General features: G+C 45.5%; 2 protein-coding genes across 2 annotated transcripts; both read left to right on the forward strand.

Moving 5' to 3' along the window:
• The first annotated feature begins 1,817 nt into the window (after positions 1-1,817).
• LOC134195467 (uncharacterized) lies at positions 1,818-7,668 on the forward strand. Its single transcript, XM_062664490.1, has 8 exons — positions 1,818-3,622; positions 4,559-4,768; positions 4,852-4,987; positions 5,052-5,141; positions 6,380-6,628; positions 6,692-6,820; positions 6,868-6,925; positions 7,601-7,668. The coding sequence occupies exons 1-8, from the start codon at positions 1,818-1,820 to the stop codon at positions 7,666-7,668; spliced, it is 2,745 nt and encodes a 914-aa protein (XP_062520474.1).
• Positions 7,669-8,257: 589 nt separating this feature from the next.
• LOC134195542 (bridge-like lipid transfer protein family member 1) lies at positions 8,258-19,157 on the forward strand. The gene is made up of 16 exons (XM_062664581.1): positions 8,258-8,282; positions 9,053-9,135; positions 9,212-9,382; positions 10,286-10,319; positions 10,390-10,563; positions 10,630-10,686; positions 10,946-11,477; positions 11,713-12,207; positions 12,756-13,951; positions 14,780-15,010; positions 15,068-15,179; positions 17,018-17,175; positions 17,243-17,404; positions 17,470-17,709; positions 17,780-18,490; positions 18,560-19,157. Exons 1-16 carry the CDS (start codon positions 8,258-8,260, stop codon positions 18,880-18,882), a joined length of 4,704 nt encoding a protein of 1,567 aa, XP_062520565.1. The 3' UTR covers positions 18,883-19,157.
• Positions 19,158-19,869: the final 712 nt, after the last annotated feature.

The raw sequence follows: 19,869 nt of genomic DNA on the forward strand, positions 1-19,869 counted from the left end.
TGTCACAATGTGCGTGCGTGGCGTGCGTGTATGTTTTTACATGCTATTACGTGCTCTTGTCTAAATATCTAATTATTTTAATTATCATATCGTTTTCAGGCACATAGACTGTGCTCGTCGTTATAGTCAACACTTACACCCACTTCGTATTATTGACATTCTGCACGACCAACTCCTCTCCGCCGTCAAACACACAGCAACAATCACTTCTCCCAACCGTTTATTCCTCGCTGACAACGAGACCGACAATGCGACGTCGAGCGGACTAACCAACTTTCAGAAACGTCGAACACCGGTTGTAACCGTTACTGCGTCATTAGACAGTATGACTGTATGTGCCGTTCACGAGTATGATTGCCAGAGTTTGCGAGCACAGCAAATGGCCACGGAGGAAAGCACCCGGATGGTTTTACCGATTGCTGCAGTCGCTATCGGAGGTTTTTATTGCGACATGCACTACTGTTGTGATACTCCGTCAGCTGATGATGTACCTTCATCGTCATCTAGTCCTGATTGTCTTCTCGTTTCATCTTCGATCGCTTACGCTCATGTCCAGATGTCCGCGTTTGATTCCACAAATGCGAGTGCCGCAAGAGAATCTAAAGTTGCGTTTGAGATCGCAATAGACGGCACGAGAGACGACAACAGCAATGATGTCGCGTCCAACAGACCCGTCGTTCTACTCGAAGCCGGAGGGGAAAATTTCAGAGTCAAGCTGTTGATGTCTTCTTCAACAGATTCATCAGCCTCGACGTCTGCCGTTAGTAAGTCAATAGAGGGACAGATTACCGGAGAATTGGATTCTGTGTGGGCTTCTCTGCCGTTTGAACGCGAAGAGAGGCGTCAGTCTGTAAGCGAAGCACAAAGCTGTGATGTGGTGCGGATTGCTAGGGCTGTTTGTCGACTGTGGATGGACGGCGGGAATCGGCTGAGTCAGAGTGTTAAGAGGCTGATGACAAGACAAAATGAGAGATTTGCAAAAGTGATCAGCTGTCTTCTGACTGAGGCTTTGCTAGACTCATTTACAAAGCAGGTTTGTTTAGTTTTATGGTGGAACATATAACATTTACTTGAAATTTATTATTTTAATAAATATATTATATTTTATATATATTATAAAAATGTACAGAAATTTAAATTTGGTTTAGACACAAATCGCATTTAGTAAAATGTATACAATTTAATATTTTATATGAATTACTATGAATGCGCAAAAATTTAAATGGTTTTAACAGTATTCACATTTATTAAAATTTGTGAAATATATAGCAATTAATATATTATGTAAATTGCTATAAATATTAAAATTTAAATTTGGCTTTGACACTATTCACATTTATTAAAATTTGTAAAATATATAGCAATTAATATATTAATTAAGTAAATTACTATAAAATATTAAAATTTTAAATTTGGCTTTAACACTTCACATTTATTAAAATTTGTAAAATATATAGCAATTAATATATTAAGTAAATTACTATAAAATATTAAAATTTAAATTTGGCTTAAAAACACCGCTTCTAGTAACATGTAAAAATAAACAAATAATACAAAAATAAACAAATAAACAAAAAACACTGAGCTGTTGTAATTAAAGTGGAATATAAAATCTTAATTTTGGTACAATTTTATAATTATGTTGCTTTTATGTGGTTTAGACTTGTGCAGCTATGCTCCAGCCGATGGCCTACGTTTTACATCACGCCACGGCCGTCCAACTGATTCCTCTGCTTCGTCGTCACATCACAAGTGTGTCGTCCGTCAATCAAGTCGAAGGTCTCATCCAGGAATGCGGCTGGTCGTCGATCGGCGAGATGAGCGCCGGACTGGAAGCAGTCGCGTTGGCGTGGGGAGAAAAGGTGATCTCCAGCAGGCGCGGTAACGTGGCGGTGAGCGTGAGGCCTACCTCGCTTTACAGCGTGTCACCACCTCCGGATGCGACTGAAACTTTGCGAGATAATGTTTGCGTCACGTCAGAGTCGTCCGTGTCGGGAGAGAGCGCTCCGCTAGTGCGAACATCTAGCATCGATCGAAGGTCAATCTCGCGCGAGAACTCGTCTGAACGTAGCCTAACGAATCTATCACTGACGGACGGAGCCGTCAGACCGATGAGGCGGAACAGCAGGCGACTCAGTTTCTATAGTCTATTCTCCACGCTGCGACAGAGTTCACGAAGCGACCGACATCCGTGGGATAGTTGGACGGTGCTCGACGGAATGGCTCAGCGGCGAGACGTTTTGGGGTATGGAAAGGAGCTGTTGAGACTACAGAAACGGGAAGACATGCTGAGATCGAAGCACGCGCTCGAGCCGCTGCTGACGGCTTTGCGAATCGAGACGGATGAACTTGGACGTGGCAGAGAGTCGTACGTTATTGAGAATAGGTTGACATTGAAGGAAGCGACGGTGTTTGTTCCAATGTTGGACGGTCGTTACCCTCCGCCGTTTACTCTCCGTCAACTGAGCGTCGGTTCGTGTGTGAAACTGTCGACCGGTGTGAACACGCGACGCTCGTCGATAATCGACGCATTTGTTCACGTTTCTGTTCAGTCGATTCATCAGTACACGACGGGCTCTCTGCTGAGTGTAACTCGTCGTCTAATAACGTCGATCAGAACACTCGAAAACAAGAGGTCGTCGTCGTCCGAAAGCTCGCTTGGCGCACAGGAAATTCACTTGGACTCTCAATATTTGCACCCGTTTCTCGTAGACAGTAGAAGAAACGAAGATATTGAGGCTAGTGTATTCACAGTTAGACAGCGCCGACCGGACACGTTTACGGATGTCTTGCTAAGTCTAGCGGAAGCGTCGAGAGAACGAGAGAAATCGATGGAAGAGACACGCGGCGACGACGTACAACTTGAGGATCGAGGAGACGGAGATGGCAGTGCGGGCGATACATTACGAGGCAATTTGGCGACGGAACGAGACGTTGTCATTACCATCGACACGTCACAAGACGAACAGCGCGCCAGTTTAGACTCCGAGTTACCTCTCCTTCCCACTGCGAGCCCCTCGTCTTTCGACTCCGTCAGTCCACTCCGACCGCTCGTCGTTTCGAATCCGATCGGATCGATCTCCGAGTCTCAGTCGATACTCAGTGATGCTCGGCTAAATACGGACGAGTCGTTAGGCACCCGTCAGCCTCCTTGGGGGAGTATGGCGCCGTTGAGTGAGATGAGACATGTAACTCTTAGTTCGTGTGACGACGCGACAATATCGTCTGTGTCGCCGTCGTTGAAGCCGCTGGGTTTGCGCGGCGAGGGAGTCGGAGAGTCGATACACGATCTGAACGACGTCGGAATCGATGAGGAAGAGGAGAGAGAGTGGCAGGAGGTGGCGTCTCGTGCCAAGTTGACGTCGCAGTCGGAGGCGTTCTCGACCGTGTCGCTCATGTTTGCCGTCGAGAGCATTTGCGTGACGTTCGCAATCGAGGATATCGGCGCCGTCGTCAATGTTAACGACGCGAACGCGTGGTTGACCGTGAAGAGAAACACGGAAGGCGACGATCGGTCGAGTTCGACGTCGGATAATCGGCGGCTCCGCACGTTTGCAACGACGAGTTTTGGGGGAGTTGTGCCGTCGATAACGCTTGCCGTCAACGATCATCTCAATACAAAGTTAGTCGATTTGAACTTCTACAATTTTGAAATACGGTTTTTGTTTATAGCGACTGCTCGATAAGTCTGTCTGTGCATGTGACTGCTTGTTTCTATATGTTGTGCGCAAAGTGCAGATAGGACAATCCATGGATTGCCTGTACAAACCATGGATCGCCAATACAAACCATGCATACACCTACACCTAACCTCAACCCTAACCCTATATGTCACGAGAAATTCACGGTTTGTGCATAACATATATAATATTTCATTTTTCAGTCTGTCTGTCTGTCTGTCTGTCTGTCTGTCTGGTTTTCTCTCTTTACTGTTTTAAATATCTGGACGCATTGGATTGGGACTTTTGGGGGAAAAAAGATTAGAAATACGGGTTAGGGTGTTTGATTGCATGGGTGTACTCTCTGTTTGGAAAGGCTTTCCATCGTTTCCACCCTCCAGCCAGGAAAGGACGGAAAGAAAGGTTTGGGAAACGGCATCACGTGATCTAAAGTCCCGGAAGGAAAAAAGCCGCAAAATTGTGAAAATGCGAAGTTAGTGAGCAAACTGCATGCATGCAGTTCAGAGGAGAAAGGTAGATGAGTGGTAATAAAGTACGTCAGGAGAGCTATTGTATTGGGGGTGATTCTGCAACGCTTTTACTCATTCGCCTCTATGGCGACTTATCTGTCGACGTCATCGAACAAGCACTAATAGTCTATTGGAACTGAAGTAGCCGCGTGCATCGTTATTACGCGCATGCGCAACGCATGTCATTTGTCTTTCTAACAACTTTCTGTTCTATTTGCATGCGTTGGCTTTTCCGACCTTTCTTTTGTCCCCCCCCCCCCAGAAAGCCCAATCGAATACGCCTCTAGTCTGTTTGTGTGTTTGTCTTGTTCTCTATACTTGCTTATTTCACGCGCTATTGCTTACTTGGGACGTTTGCATGTTTTATAGGGGTAGCACGTTAGTGGTTGTCGATGTGGAGAACACGCAGGTTGTCGTTACGAACGTGGCAAACGGCAAATGGCAGCAGACGGTAGTTGGCGTGGATACCGTCGGGGTGGACATCAACTTTCTTCAATCTGTTGTCGCTCTGCACACGGCAATAGATCGCAGCTTCCCTATGCTCAACAGAGAGGCACAATCGATGATGGACATCACAGGGTGAGATGACACTCACACAACTGGTCGTTGATTGTATCATCCATGTGCTAGTGCTTGTGCTTGTGCTCTTCCTGTATTGTCAGCAGAGAGTCTGGTTACGACGAGGTCGACTCACCCGTGCTGGATACGAGGTGTCGTCACAAAGTGGTGGTGGAGGGAAGGTTGCCCAAGATTGCCGTGTCCGCTGTGTTGTTGCCGTCGCTGTCGGCGAGTTATCGAGTGCGTGTAATTGTGTTGCTCTATTTTATCGGCTTTTTGTCGACACGTTTGTCGTTGGTCGTAGATTAGTCGCTTGGGGTTTGGACTGACGGCGGAAGAGATCACGTCGTTTACGGCTGCTGTGGTGAATCAAAGGTTGGAGTTTACATCGAAGGTTAGCATGTTGTGTACTGCATGTGTTAATTAGCGTTTCTGTTGTGTCCTTTTTGGTTGTTTTGCTGCCTTTTTGTTGTTCTTTAACGGCAAAACTCGTACACGGTGTAGCCGAGTTAGTACACAACTTTCTATATATTGAGTTAGAGAAGAAGAGACAGTATGTCACTTGTTAATGATTACCCAATCATACACCGGCAAATTTCTACATCCCCGTATGTATATATCCGCACACCGGGTAGTGTGTGGGTCTGCAGCGCTGTTTAGTCTAAATGCGGTTAGAGTGAATGTATAGCATTCGACACTCACTGCATGCATGGCGGCGGAAGAAAACTGTACGGTAGACAGCGAGTGCCTCAAGCCTGCATGCTTCACAATATCTGCCGTTCACTTTGGCGACGCGGCGCGGAAAACCGCTGGCTGCGGACGTCTTCTGCGGGAACGTGTTGCCGCGCCCCAGTCTCTGTTCACAAATAACATTTTGGCAATTGCATGTGTATCCTTTGTCTGGCTTTCAAGCCATCGTAATTACAGTACCCGGATAAACTTGCCACATGCTAGATTATTGGACCAAGTTCAACGGGAACGTGCAGTTTTCCGCGCAGAGATATCACACTAACCTATCCTCAGTGGCACGCCGCTCACATATGAAGCTTGCCGCTTTTGCCGCGCGGCGTCTGTTCACAACGCTACCGTTTCCGTTCATTTCTGGCGAGCGGCGAGCCGCTTGTTGCCGATCAACTGAACGGCCCATATTGCACGCGATTCAATGTGAACCAGGCTTCACAATATGTTTCGCTCACCTGCGTGTTCACGACGCGGTGCGGCAAACCACTGGCTGCCGCGCCGCTCTCTGTTCACAAATATTTAAATATATGTTGTCGTTGGTGTCTTTTAGTTTGGCTCTCGAGTCTAAGGCAAGTATACCCGTGTAATAAGTGTGACCACGTAACTTTATGCTAGCTGGGCCCAACGTGAGCGGCACGGCTTGAGCGGCACGGCTCGTTGCCGCAGCCGCGAACGGCACATATTATGAACCTATAGCTGTATATGACCTTTCAATATAATTAACACGCCTCCCAATCAATGTGTCTTTCTTTAAAGTATTGCTTAGTTATTTAAATTTCGTAATGCGGCAAGCTTGTCGTCTTTCTTTTATATTGTCGAACGGTCGTTTGTCTATTGCAATTGCTTATCGTTTCGGTCGATTTTTTAATTTGTTATTGTGTGTTCACTTAGGTTGAACTGGAGATGGGGACACTTCCATCTGTCGGTTTGCCAAACGTTTCTATTGCCGGCCAGATGTCTCCAATATCTGCAATAGAAACGGCGGCGCTTTCCGACGAGCCTGTCGTTTCGCGCGCTGCTCGTCGGCGCGGCTCCGTCTCGCCACGTTTCGACGTCGACGTCGACATCGACAAGATCGCTGTCACGCTGACGACAGACATGGTCAAACATCTCGCAGTCATTCAGAGCAAATTCGTGCGAGTGAGTCGAACGTCGGTCCGATCCGAGTTGTCGCGTCGTTTCATTCGTCGTCGTTTGTTGTAGGAAACGGCCGACATTCTGAAGGATCTCGGAAATATTGGATCTCATATTGCAGGCGATTACTTACCGTCGGATACGGACGATGCGACGAAGGAAGATTTGCCTTGCTTTTGTGTTCAAGTCAACTTACAGGTACATATCTACAGTACTTTACATAACGTCGTGTTCACTCGCGCTAGTCGTGCCGACTCCCGTATGACACTCTAAACGGCGGGAACCACTTTAGGACTAGCACAAGTGAGCTTACTACTATACCAGGGTTACTATAGCAGGGTTTTCCTGGGCAACTCCCAACTTGCGTATAGAAGCTGTTTAATTTGCGTTCAGAAATTTTTGAGCTGTGATTGAAATGTAACTGCAACAGCTATAGCGACCTCTCTGAATGAATCATGGGATAAAATGCAGTATATGTATTAATAATTATCTCATTTATGCAAAGCAATCATTGAATGAAATGCAAGGGTTTCACCTCCAGTAAAATGCATCAAATAGAATGGCTTTTTTTGAAGTAGGCTCATTAGGGTGGAGACTGCTATATGATATGAACTTGGTTGTAATACAAAGAGCAACAGTGGTTGTCATGCACCGCCCACCATTTGCGTCTGTATGTGTGCTGTACTTCGGTATATAGTGCATCCATTACAGAATATCAGATGGTACTAAAGAGTAAACACTTTCACTGTAGAAATTTGTGAGGAAACTTTAACAAAAATGATAACAATTGCTAACACAACATGCATGCGTGCATTGTTCTTTGTTGCAAGCATATCTCGGCCCTAAGGCTTGCCGTTGGCAGGAAGCATGTTCTAGCAGTAATCAGGACAGACAGAGCGCTCTGTTTAGAGATCTGAAAACTTTCCCACGTGCTATAATTTTTTGAACGGACTCTAGAATTATACACCTGTGACACAGGCACACCTGGTTCAGACAACGGGCTTGCGTACAGGGATGCCAAAGTTGCGTACAGTGTATACGCATAAACTGTAGGAAAACACTGCTACTACGCGGGTATAAATGCTAATGTGCTGTAGACGATTATATGGAACGTTCTGTCGTTGGTCTAAGTTACTTTGATTGCAGGGAATTGAAGTCTTAGCGACGACGCCGACGGCGACTGCTCTGCGGGTACAGACGGGAGACATCAGGATGTGTGTGTCGAACGACATGGCGGAAGGTGTCGGAGCAGTGGCGATCAAAGCGGATTCCAATCTCTTGTTCGGTGCCGTCTCGGTCGCTTTGAAAGTGTCGCTAGGGAGCCAGTTCCAGGTCAGCACGGACAAACACAAAACAGACGTATCATATAATAGAAAGACATAATAATTCCGTCGACGCGCATGCTCACACGGATGATAAACAGAAACAATGTCTAATTATTTTTGTCGTTGACGATGCGACTGTTATTGTGTTCAGGTCGACGCAAACTCCGAGGAGAGTCTTTTCCGCGAGATGGCGTATTTTCACGCCGACATAGAAGTGAAAGGCAGCGGAGACGAAGGGCCATTACTACACGCTCCGTCCGCGTCCGGCAAGAGGACACTGATCATTCTCATCAGACAACCGCATCTCTTTATGCAGCCGCTGGCATTTGACAAAGGTCAGACGGCTGACACACAGTCGGAGGGAAGGAGGGGAGGGGAGAAGGAGGGGAAGGGAAAAGGAGGGGAAGGGAGAAGGAGGGGAGGGGAAGGGGAGAAGGGGTAGTTGAGCCACTCAATTTTTACCCGAGGCCCGGATATCCAGGCTAAGGTATAGTAGTCGTCTGACCGTACAGTACGACCGTGTTTTTGCATTGTAATATTTATGTTTCTAATTTGTCATTATAATTTTTATTTTGTGTTTTTTTCTAATTTTATAGTAGACAGTTATTTAAAATGTTGGTAATTAATTTTCCTTTTTTGAAATTTTAAAATTTAAATTCTAAAGTGCACATTTTCTTAAATATTATTTTTACGCTTTCAATTTTTAATTTTAAGTTTTAAATTTTAATTTTTAATCTTTAAAATTGTAGTTTTCTATTTTTGATTTCTAAGTTTTACGTTAGAAGAATTGATTATTAAAATTTTAAAAATTAAAAAAATTAAAATTAAAATTTAACCTTTATGCTCACAACTAAAAAATTAAAAAATTGAAACTTAAAATTTAAAAGGGAAAGCGTGAAAATTAAGATTTAAATGTACAATTTTTAAAGTAAAATTAAGAGCACTTTTAATAAGTCTATTTTAAAATTAAAATTTCAAGACATATATAAATTAGAATGACGAATTTTGAAATTTAAAAAATTGAATGGCCCAACTACCCACTAACTCAGTCGTTTGAGCGATAGTCATTGTTGTGTTGTTCTTAACTAATGTCGCATACATGCAGGCGTTCTGTTGTGGCTCAAATACAAGGAGGGATTTGATCAGTGGCAGGAGCAACAGAAGAGTGTGTCGTCCGACATGAGAGATGTAAGATGTCACGTGAAACGACGGAAATGACGGCTTTGATCCACTGCGCTGTGTGTTAATTGTTCTCTGTCTTTAGCTGCAGTCGGCGGCGGGAGTCGTTCTGGACAGACTGCAAGGTCAGACGCCGCTGCGCATGCCCGATCGAGCGAGTCGGACGGAGACGAGCTTTCTGTCGTCGCAATCGATTCAGATTAAAGTGGAAGATCTGGGCGTCGCCATGCCCGTGTTTGCCCGCATTCTCAACACTGTAAGTCACACATAACTAGGATTGCTAAGCCTGGTTCACAATATGTGCCGTTCGGCTGAGCGGCAACAAGCGGCATTCCGCTCATCAGAAATGAACGGCACGCGAATTGTGAACAAATTGCGGCGCGGCAAACGGCACGCTCCGGGTGCTAGCGGCACGCCGCAGGAGATATGTAGAAAACTTTCCTATTTCGGCGGCAAATCGCTCGCTACCACTGACCTTTGACCAATAGTAGCCTATATATAGCATGGACTCGACCCAGTTCCTCTCCGCCCTCGTCATTCCCCGGGCAGGGGATTGACAATCCGGAGAATGACGAGGGCGGTGGGAAACTGGGTCGAGTCTACTATAGCATGAAATCAGGTGGTCATGTATTCTTCTTTGGAATATCATTCGCTTGAAGTATCGTATCGCAACAGGTGCAGCGTTTAGTAGCTTTAAAATGGTACTCTGTAAAAAGTACATGGCTCTACATCGTGCACGAAGACACAACTCACGGACAAAATTGTTTCTGCTCCCTATAGCTACTCCGAAATATAGGGCGTACCTACTAACGTCTGTTGCGCGAATTTTTCGGCGGCGAAGAATTATGGAGCAACGCAATCTTTCTATAGGGTTATATTCTGCCTCGGGAGCCAGACAAAAGGACACCAGACCGCAGCCAAAATATTTGTGAACAGAGACCGCGGCGCGTAAACGCGTTCGCTCCGTAGAACGCGCAATGAGAGGTTTGCCGCACAGCGTCATGCATGGAGGTGAGCGGAATATAATGTGAACCCGTGCAGCTTATGACTACCACAATTTTGGTGCCACAAGTTTGAGGCATTGTGCTGTAAATTGCCATGGCAAATGGCAACTCTGTATTACAGTCTTTTGTGTACTATAACGCAGTGTGTTGTATAGATGTCGGTACAATGTCAAGAACCAGTCAGTCCAGGTGGGCTATTTTTCTAAAATGGTCTGTGCACGTGATGTGTGTACTATATGTGTGGATGTTGTTGTTTTAGTCGTTCATCTGGTTATGACGGTTTGCAGTGCGAACCTCTCCATTCTGTTTGGCTCGTCGTCGGAGCCGACGTTGAGTGTCGGACGATTCAACGGCTTCACTGTACGGACGGACCCGGAATTTGACGAAGAGATGAAATTGTGGACGCCGACGCAAGACAATGTCGTGAATTTCGGTAAGGAAATCGTTCGAGTAGTGAAGTGTCTTGTGTAGTGAATTTGTGGTTTGTATGATGTTGTAGCTCTCGTGCCGGATGGAGATTACAGAGTGTTTGTGCAAACTGCAGCAAGTGATGATGGTAATGGTCGTTTGCTAGACATGAATGGATGAAAAGACTGTCATATGATAGTGGTGTGTATGGTGTGTGTGTGTGTGTGTGTGTGTGTGTGTGTGTGTGTGTGTGTGTGTGTGTGTGTGTGTGTGTGTGTGTGACAGCTATTCTCTCGGCTCTATTGCATTTTTTCTTTCTCTTTTTTTTTGTATTTTTTACAACGGGTATTCCTCTGTGTGGTACATCAATAACAACATTAAATGTACGGGTATGTGCATTGTTGCAGATGCTGACACGGAAGGACAACTGACCGTTGAACTGACGTGGAACATGAAAGGCGTGAGCGTCATGCTCGATCCGCGCATCGGCTCCCATCTGTCCGCTCTAATCGCTACAATGACGTCTTTATCATCCGAAGACGACTTCGAACTGTATTCGGAAGACGACGACGAACAGGAGGAGGAGGAGACTGGAAACGATGTCACTCCTCAGGAGAACATGAGAAAAGAAGAAATGTCTGATTTTTGCGTCGAACTTGAAACGACTAAACAGCCGCTACCAATGGTAACCGATACGAGTCACGCGACATATCAAGATTCTTTGTTTTCAACTCATCCGGAGACACCTCCGACTTCATCCAAGTCTGACGGGTTAGGACAGGTCGCGCGCCGACCGACTGACTCGTCGAAACGCAAAGATTCTAGTCACAAACGGACAGATTCTAGTCACAAACGCACTTCTTCCTTCATTAAAGACTTCGACTTGATTGTATTGCAACGCGAGCTGCATAGCGAAAAACAAAAAATGCAGGCGCTTCAGTAAGTTGCACAGTCTTGTAGAGAAAGTATCTAATGACACACTCACACACACACACACACACACACACACACACACACACACACACACACTCACACACACACACACACACACACACACACACACACACACACACACACACACACACACGTGTGTGTGTGTGTATATATATATATATATATATGGCGCATAGAAATACTATATAAGTTGTACTATATGATTGGTGGTTTGTTATAGGAGCAGAGGTGCTAGTGTTACGATTGTTGAGAAGCAGTATAATGTCGTTGATGCCCTTGAAAACTCTCTGTCGAGCAGGCAAAAGGCTAGAGAGCTGGAAGACGCTAAGCCTGCCGTCTCTCCTGCTATCGAAGTAACCGAGAGTTGGGGTTTCGTTATCAAGCAGCCGCAGGCACCGCAACTTGCCGGAGATGCGACGGATAGAAAAGAGAGGGAAACGAAGCGTCGACCGAGTCAAATAGGAATACTACCGGAAGCGACGACGACAGGCGTGAAAGGTCATGCGTCGGAGGAATCATTAGATGTGGAGTCGACGAGTCGTTCGTTGTCGAGAAAGATGGGCTCGAGCGCGTCGCTGGCGAGTGGCACGACACAGTCGATCGATTCGTCTGCCGGGCTGGCATTCAGAATCAACGTGAACGTGACTATCGAGTCCGGCTCTTGTCTGCTCTTGCCAGTAAACATGGCGCAACTGGCGGACGCTCCAAAGCGACAGTAAGCAGTTTGAGTCTTTGTAAATACCGTATTTTCTTGATTAGTAACCCGTGGGTTACTGTTTATTTTTAATGTCTGCTATAGTGGTTCAAGTTGAAGTAAAGAGCTACACACACACACACACACACACACACACACACACACACACACACACACACACACACACACACACACACACACACACACACACACACACACGCACACGCACACACGCACGCATGCAAACTGTCAATTGCTTCAACCTCTATTCAGTTACCGGTAGTTTACTCAGTGTCCTCATCATAAAAACCATAATGTTCTCATCGTCATGATCATTGTCTTCATCATCTTCTGACTGTGTCTCTTCTGCCAAACTTGTTTTCCCTCAATGTTTTGTGTGTTACCCTATTGATCTCTGACATCCAAGGCATGGTTTACTAATCGAACATGGGGCTACTATTTTTTAAACTGATTAGATCCATGCAAGGGTTATTATTCGAGCAGGGTTAATAATTGAACACGGGTTAAAATATGGTACTAAAACGTGACTAATTGAATGTCTTGTTTAGATTGCTGACTCAACGAAGAGAGACATTGACGAATCTGTACGGATACTTGGCCGCCGTTCCGTCTGATACGAGAAAACGCTCGTTGGTGCCTCAACCGACCGCTTATTCGACTCCCGGTCGCTCGACGTTGGGCCGACACGCGGGCGACGGCGACGGAACGCGACTCGATGCGACGGAAGTCTTCATTCCGGGCCTCCTGATGCAGGCTCATTATCACACACAAACGGAACGCTCGAACTTTTCGTCTGGCCTCTTCGCCACTAATCTGGCATCCGTCGACGAATCGGTGGTGCGAACCGCCTCGAGTGCGTCTCTAAAACGAAGCAAGAGAATTCGACAGATCAGTGGGTCGTTCGTCGGACGGCAGGACAGCGTGCACGTGCAGAAACGAGGCAAACTTTACGTCAAGCTCTCGATCCGGTCGCTACCGGTGCAAACCGTTTTACGTGCGTCGATGCTTAGCTTTCTCGAGGCGGCTATGGAACCGGTAACGTTCGCAGCGAAGAGCAACACAGAGAAGGAAGCCGTCGACGTCGACGCGAGCGGCGACGACGCGTCAAGAAATCCGGCGCGGTCGGAGACGTCGTCGCAGTCGGGGCTTGTCGTCTCGTCACTGCCCGTCGACGTGACGGTCGTCTTCAATGTCGAACGGCAGCGCGTCAAGTTGAGCGGCGAGCCGCGCTTGCGTCTCGAATGTCTCGTCGAGACGCCCGAGATCTGCCTAATCGTGTCGTCGGCGCTTGCGGATAAACGTAAGGTTGCCGCCGCCGCGACGGAGCGTCCGTCGGCAAACGCAAGCGACTCCGACTCGTCGGCGCCGCGTGCCGTTTCTCCGTCCGTTAATGCGGCATCGCGTGCCGTTTCTCCGTCCGTTAACGCGTCGGGACGGTTGACTCTGGGTGTCGCTTCCAAGAGCACGGTGTGTCTAAGCGGTCGGCTGTCTAATTTTCGTGTCGTTCTTTATCATCCTCTCAGCGAGAAGGTCGATTTTACTCCGGACACGAGGCGACGGGCGTCGTCGCTTACCGGATCGTTGCCGAGTTTTGCTGGATTGCCGAGTGGAATTTTTGGTTTGCAACTCGATAGTTTGGAAGTCAATCTGTCACGTCGACATATTCAGGACAATTCGTACTTCGCCGGTCACCTCAAAGTGCCTCTCGAGAACGCGAATTACATGTCGTCCATACAGATATCAAGTGAGTGGTTGCTCAGTAGGTAGTTGGGCCATTTTGGCATTGTAATATTCACGTCTCTAATTTTGTTATTTTAATTTTAATTGTTTTCTAATTTTAATTTTAGAATAGGCAGTTATTTAAAATGCTCTTAATTTTAGTTTAGTAATTGTACATTTAAATGATAATTTTACGCCTTCACTTTTTAAAAAATTTTAAATTTTAGGTTAAAATTTTTAAATTGTGGAGCACTAAAGTTAAACTTCTTAGTTTAGTTTTTAATTTTTAAAATTTTGGAGGGTCAGTGGATGGTCCAGCCATTTAATTTTCTACATTTCAATTTCATGTTTTGTTTATTAATTTTCAATTTAGTTAAATTTTTAAAAATAATTAATTTTAATTTCTAATTTTTTACTTGCATTCTTATTTAAAAAAATTTTGTGTTTATTAAATTTTGACTTTTATTTTTAATTTGTAAAATTGTGGAGCACTAAAGTAAACTTTTTATTTTAATTTTTAATTTTTAAAATTATAGAGCATAATAGTTAAACGTTAAAAATAGAATCTTGTAACGTAAAGCTTAGAAATCAAAACTAGGAAACTACAAATTTCAAAAATTAAATTTAAAACTTACAATTTAAAGATTTAAAGTGTAAAAATTAAAATTTAAAATGTACACTTTAAAATTTTAAAGTAGAACATTTTAAATAACTATTTTTAAATAGAAAATTAGGAAACAAAATAAAAATTAAGTTAGTGACAAAATTAGAAACATGAATGACAATGCAAGAATTGAGTGGCCCAACTACCCACTGATCGTGGTTGTCTGCATGTTTGCTGATTTGTTTGTAGGTGTTTGTAAGGTGAGCTCGATCGAGCTGCAATACGATTTGCGACGCACATCGGACGTCGAAGGATTCGTCAACGTTTGGTCGAACACAAGCCTCATGGACAAACTCGTTTACGGCTCGCGGCGCTACGAGAAAGAGACAACAAAAACCAAAGAAGAGGAAGAAGAGGAAGAACGAGAAAGTGATCCAAATCCGAGATCGTCGCCAGCATCGAACGTAACGAGTGGCGATGGTACTAAGGAGTCGACGGGTTTTGTAATTTTTGTGTAAATTGTGGTTAACTGTTTAGGGACGCCAACTTCTGTCGTTACGAAACCATGGCAGTCTTGCATCAATTTTGCACTGAAAGTATCGCAAGTGAACATACAGTCGTATATCGGACATGTCATGGGACAGACAAGGTAAACACAGGTCGATACGTTATGGTAAGCATGCGCAGTCGATTGCACGTACATGTGTGATGGACAAAGTACTTGTGTATCGGATTAATAAATGCTGCCCTCCAATAGGCGCCGCACTTGATTTAGCGTGCATGTGGGAATAGAGAATAAACTGTTAATCTGGCTTGGCTTAGTATGTTAAACTGGCTTTGAACTGGATCGTTAATCATTTGTTATCTTTGCAATAGCCTTTACGCGCAGGCCCGACGGAAGCAACTTGAAAGTGGAGCGGCTTAGCGCGCGTTAGAGGGTGTGGCTTAGCGCACGCTAGGGGTGGGTTGGCACACATCCGTAAGTAGTGAGCATGCGCACAGTGTGCTGTCACAGAGGTCAAGGAATATAGTCCAGGTAACGAAAGAGAAGTCGTAGGAGACTTCAAAACAGTCACCAAATTAGTAGAGCCGCAATCCGGTAGATGACCAAATATATTATTTTATTTAATCAGCTGTACCTTTAGATCGAAAGTATGCGGCAATCGTTCGCTGGCTGAAGTCGAGTTTTCAAAAAGTGGGGCGGCCATGGCCGCTGCTGCCGCTGTGGCTTCGGCGGTCCTGACGCGTAAAGGCCTGTTCACATACCCTGCACTGGACCAACAGTAGGACGCTAACGCGAGCGTTCTGGACGTTGACGATGAGCGATTGTCAGTGTCACACTGTGAACATGCCAGCGCCCGCGACGCTCGCCTAGCGTCCACGACGCTGGAACAGACTAGCCGGAAGTGACCTAGCTTCCGATGACATCACGTGTTCATTTTCAACCAATCAACAGTCAGTCAGAGCAACTGGAGGTATCCGGGTTATTCTATTCGTTCACATGGCATCGATGGAAGTTTTCATTGAGTGTGCGCGTGGTTTTCCTTGCGTTTGGCAAGTCCAGTCAAAGGACTACAAGGACCTAAGGATAAAAGAAAACTGCGGCGCAGCAGCAACAAAAGCAAAACGTCGTCGTCCTTATCTGTCGCGAGTACATTGTACACACGTGGTTACTGTACAGCGCCAGACCACTGTCGCAGTGTGTTCTTTTGTGCGATGGACGCTCGTCAGACGGAATACTGTGTGAATGGTACAGCGCCAGCGTCTTCGCTGACGTTCGTGTGAGAGTCCTTGTCAGCGTTCTGGACGCTGTGCCAGCGTCGTACTGTGAACCGGGCTTAACGTAACGTGTCGTAACGTAACGTAACGTAACATTGCGAGCGTCGTCTGTGAACCAGGTGACGTTACGTTAGGATACGCTACGTTACGTTACGTTGCGTTGGAGTAAGATGGTTTGACGTAACGGAGCGGAACGTTTGACTAATAGTGTCTGAGCTATTCAGCACGTGATTTCTCTATTATCCAATCGTACGCTAGCCAAGAGAGTGATGCTACCAAAGATCACGGTACGCAAATTAAATAGCAACGTTGAACGAACGTAGTCTCTGAATACTATCTACGTTACGTTTGGTCAATGATATCTTTACTGTAATGTAAGAATTATCTAGTTGACTACTTGAGGACAGATTTTTCTGGACGACTATAGACTTCCCAGATTGCTGTTTCACAGTATGACACCTCAGATGCCTACTAATGAATAAACGACGCGGCGTTTGTTATTGTTATTATTGAATTTTTTCTCATGATGTGCATGATGTATATATACTGGGTGCAACAAATAGAAACAAATACAAACAAACAAACACACTAAACATTCTAGCTACCCACCCTAACTACGTACACATATAAGCATTTTCTTGTCAACAGTTACTCTAGACATTCCTATTAATATTTGAAGGTATTACCACTGTTGTTGTATTTGTTTAGCGTTGTGGCGGGGCCTCTCGATTGTTTTGGCAGCGTGAAGGTCGACAGTCGCGGTCGGCGGAGTGTGAATGCAAACGTCCGCCTTACGACTATGAGAGCCGACTCTAAGTCCGGCGCCGTCGGAGGTCTCGTCAACGTCGACACGATGGAAGTTTCAAGTTAGTCGTTGTGCTGTCGTTCCGACTGGTATTGGTATAGTCGTCATGTGCGCGTGCTTGTTATTAGCTTGCGTTGTAACGGGGAGGGACTGCCGTGTGTTGCATCGTATCGGCGGCGGACTGGAATGCTTGAAAGTAAGGGTCGATCATCTCAACTACCCATTCTTCATGGCCGGGCTAACGCGCGTTAGACTCCACGCAAAAGACAAGTGGTCAATGGCACCATCCGGTTAGTTACGGAGATGACTGCATCCGCTTGTTCGACGCTGTTCGATTGTTTCGTACTGTTTGTAGATGATTGTGATGTCCAGTTGCTTGTCGATGCGACGTGGAAAGATCTGGACGTCATCATTTCGAGCAAGACGTCGCCGGCGCTGCTCGACTCGGTGCGTCGCATTCGCGACTTTATCAAACAACAGCAAGCGAACAGTCGACGAGCGTTTGGCGGTTTCATGCCGGGAAACAGAAGAACGGCCAGCCCACACACTCAACCTTCTCCGTTGGCAAAACCTAATGAAGACGGCGGAGCTGCAGGTCGGTACTGATGCTTTGAGTGAGTATGTGCGAAGATGATTGAATGTGTTTGTTTGTGTTCTGTGTGAAGATTACAGTAAACATGACCACTGGAAGTGGGTGAACGACATGGAGGAGTCATTGTGTAGTTTTCTCGATCTAAACAAGACGCGAGCGCCTCGATTCGAAGGAACACTCGTGTTGAGCGGTGAGCGATTCGGTTTAGCTTGCGTAAAAGGCATTCAATTTAGAGACTCCGAGTGGGCGCTGTTCGTCTTACGGCAAGTTAGCGCGCGTTATCGAACGGTCAGTATGCGAGGTCACGAGGCGGCGGCGGAAATTGCTCAAACGAGTGACGTCACATTACGGTCATTCCCTACCGCCGTCTCGCTTCAAGAGTTTACTATTGGTTTGGGAAAGGACGGCGACTGTGCGCATTCGGAGAAACTCCTGATGGTGGAGAAGGTGTCGCGAGGACGCGTGGCGCCTCTCGGGAACACGAAAGACGTCGACGAGTGGCTCAACTTGCTTTGTAGGAAGGAAATCGGTACGCATGCGCGTTCTAAAGATACAGGTCAAGCTGGCAAACAGTTGGAATCGTTGACGATATTTGCTGGTCCTTCGTTCGACTTGGGATTGAGTACCATACATTTTTGGCCCGAGGAAATGAAGAAAGACAACATACCCACAGTGGAGTGCAAACTCACGTCGTCGTTTGTCGACAGTTTGTCGGTGGCTACTGATGTTGACCTTTACCTCTTTCTACACAAACTCATTATGTCATATAGAGCAGAACTGATAAGTAAGAGTGTCCAACTATAGCTTGACGTTTTGCTGTGCGAATAGATCGGTCGCTTGTGTGTTTTTCTAGCCGTTTTGCAACGTGGTTCACAGTTCGGTGTGTCTCCTAAACGCGAGGAATCGGATCTCAACGAGACGAAGGCCGTGCGACTGCGACGGTTTGTGTGCACGCACTGGCAGCTTGACCCTCATTTGAAGTTGCTGTTCTGGGGCGGCGGCGGTCACATCAATCCTCATATCAACTGGGTGTTGGAGAAGCTGGGCTTCAAGGAGGCTCGAACGACTATCCCGAAATGGATGCAACGCGGACTGCTCGATCCGCTCGATATTATAGTGTCGTCCATTCTCAAGGAAATGTTAAGTAGAATACGGTCAGTCAATAGTCGTGTTTAATTAATGGAGTTGAGGTAAGGAATGAATGATTACGTTTTGATAGTAATGAATTTTATGATAAGTTATCTAATTGAGACTGAGACTCGAGTCGAGATATTTTCAATTAAACGAAGTATATCGTGTTTTGCTCTCGAACTCTTAAGCAACCGAACTGTTTTGATTTTTACGGTACATATACTTCTGCAAACCTATATAGTCTTATCTCTTAATGTTTTATTACTGCATGCACTTGCAGTGTACGTATAAATAACACTTCAACGTTTACGTTTTCGTCATGTCTATGTATAGATGTATGGATATACTGCCCTTGTACCTCACGCTGACAACGGGGCCAGTCACGCATATAATATACAGCTAAACTGCCCGTCTTCTCTCGGGTGCATTCAATTGTGTCTAAAATTTTAGTTACAGTTAGATGTTCTAAGTAATTAGCAGTGAGTATTCCATTTGCAATGGCTAGTGACAGCTGACTCCAGTTGGCGTCAATTTAGTTCTAATCTAGAAAACTTGCAAGAAAGAATGAAGCGCTCCTCGAAATGCACTTACACGTACTAAACGTACGTCGTCTCTTGAACTCTAAAAGAAACCATTAATTAATTAAGTAATTCATTGTGGCGTCAATTCACAGAATTAGCAGCCCCCTGACAGAATTCTCACAAAGTCAATTAATTTAAGGTCGTATGCAAATTTATCTTGTTGCATGAGTTCACATGCATTTTTACTCTGTTCTGAAAAATTAGCAGCCAAACAGAATTCTCGTTCATAGGTATATCCCGTTCAATTACCGTTTCCAAAAATCCCGTTGATTGGATTAGCGATTGGTTGAAGACATTTCGACTTGGACGTTGCTGCCGTTGCGAGGAACAGGTGTATCGAACTTGGCATCTATTCGACACGTGTCCAGTTTCAAAAAACCCCGTTGATTGGATTATTGATCCCGTTGAAGCCATTTCGACAGTCCCGTTGCGGAGAACAGGTGTATCGAAC

This window comes from Corticium candelabrum, chromosome 1 (assembly GCF_963422355.1).
Source record: "Corticium candelabrum chromosome 1, ooCorCand1.1, whole genome shotgun sequence".
In the NCBI taxonomy this organism is placed as follows: Eukaryota; Metazoa; Porifera; class Homoscleromorpha; order Homosclerophorida; family Plakinidae; genus Corticium; species Corticium candelabrum.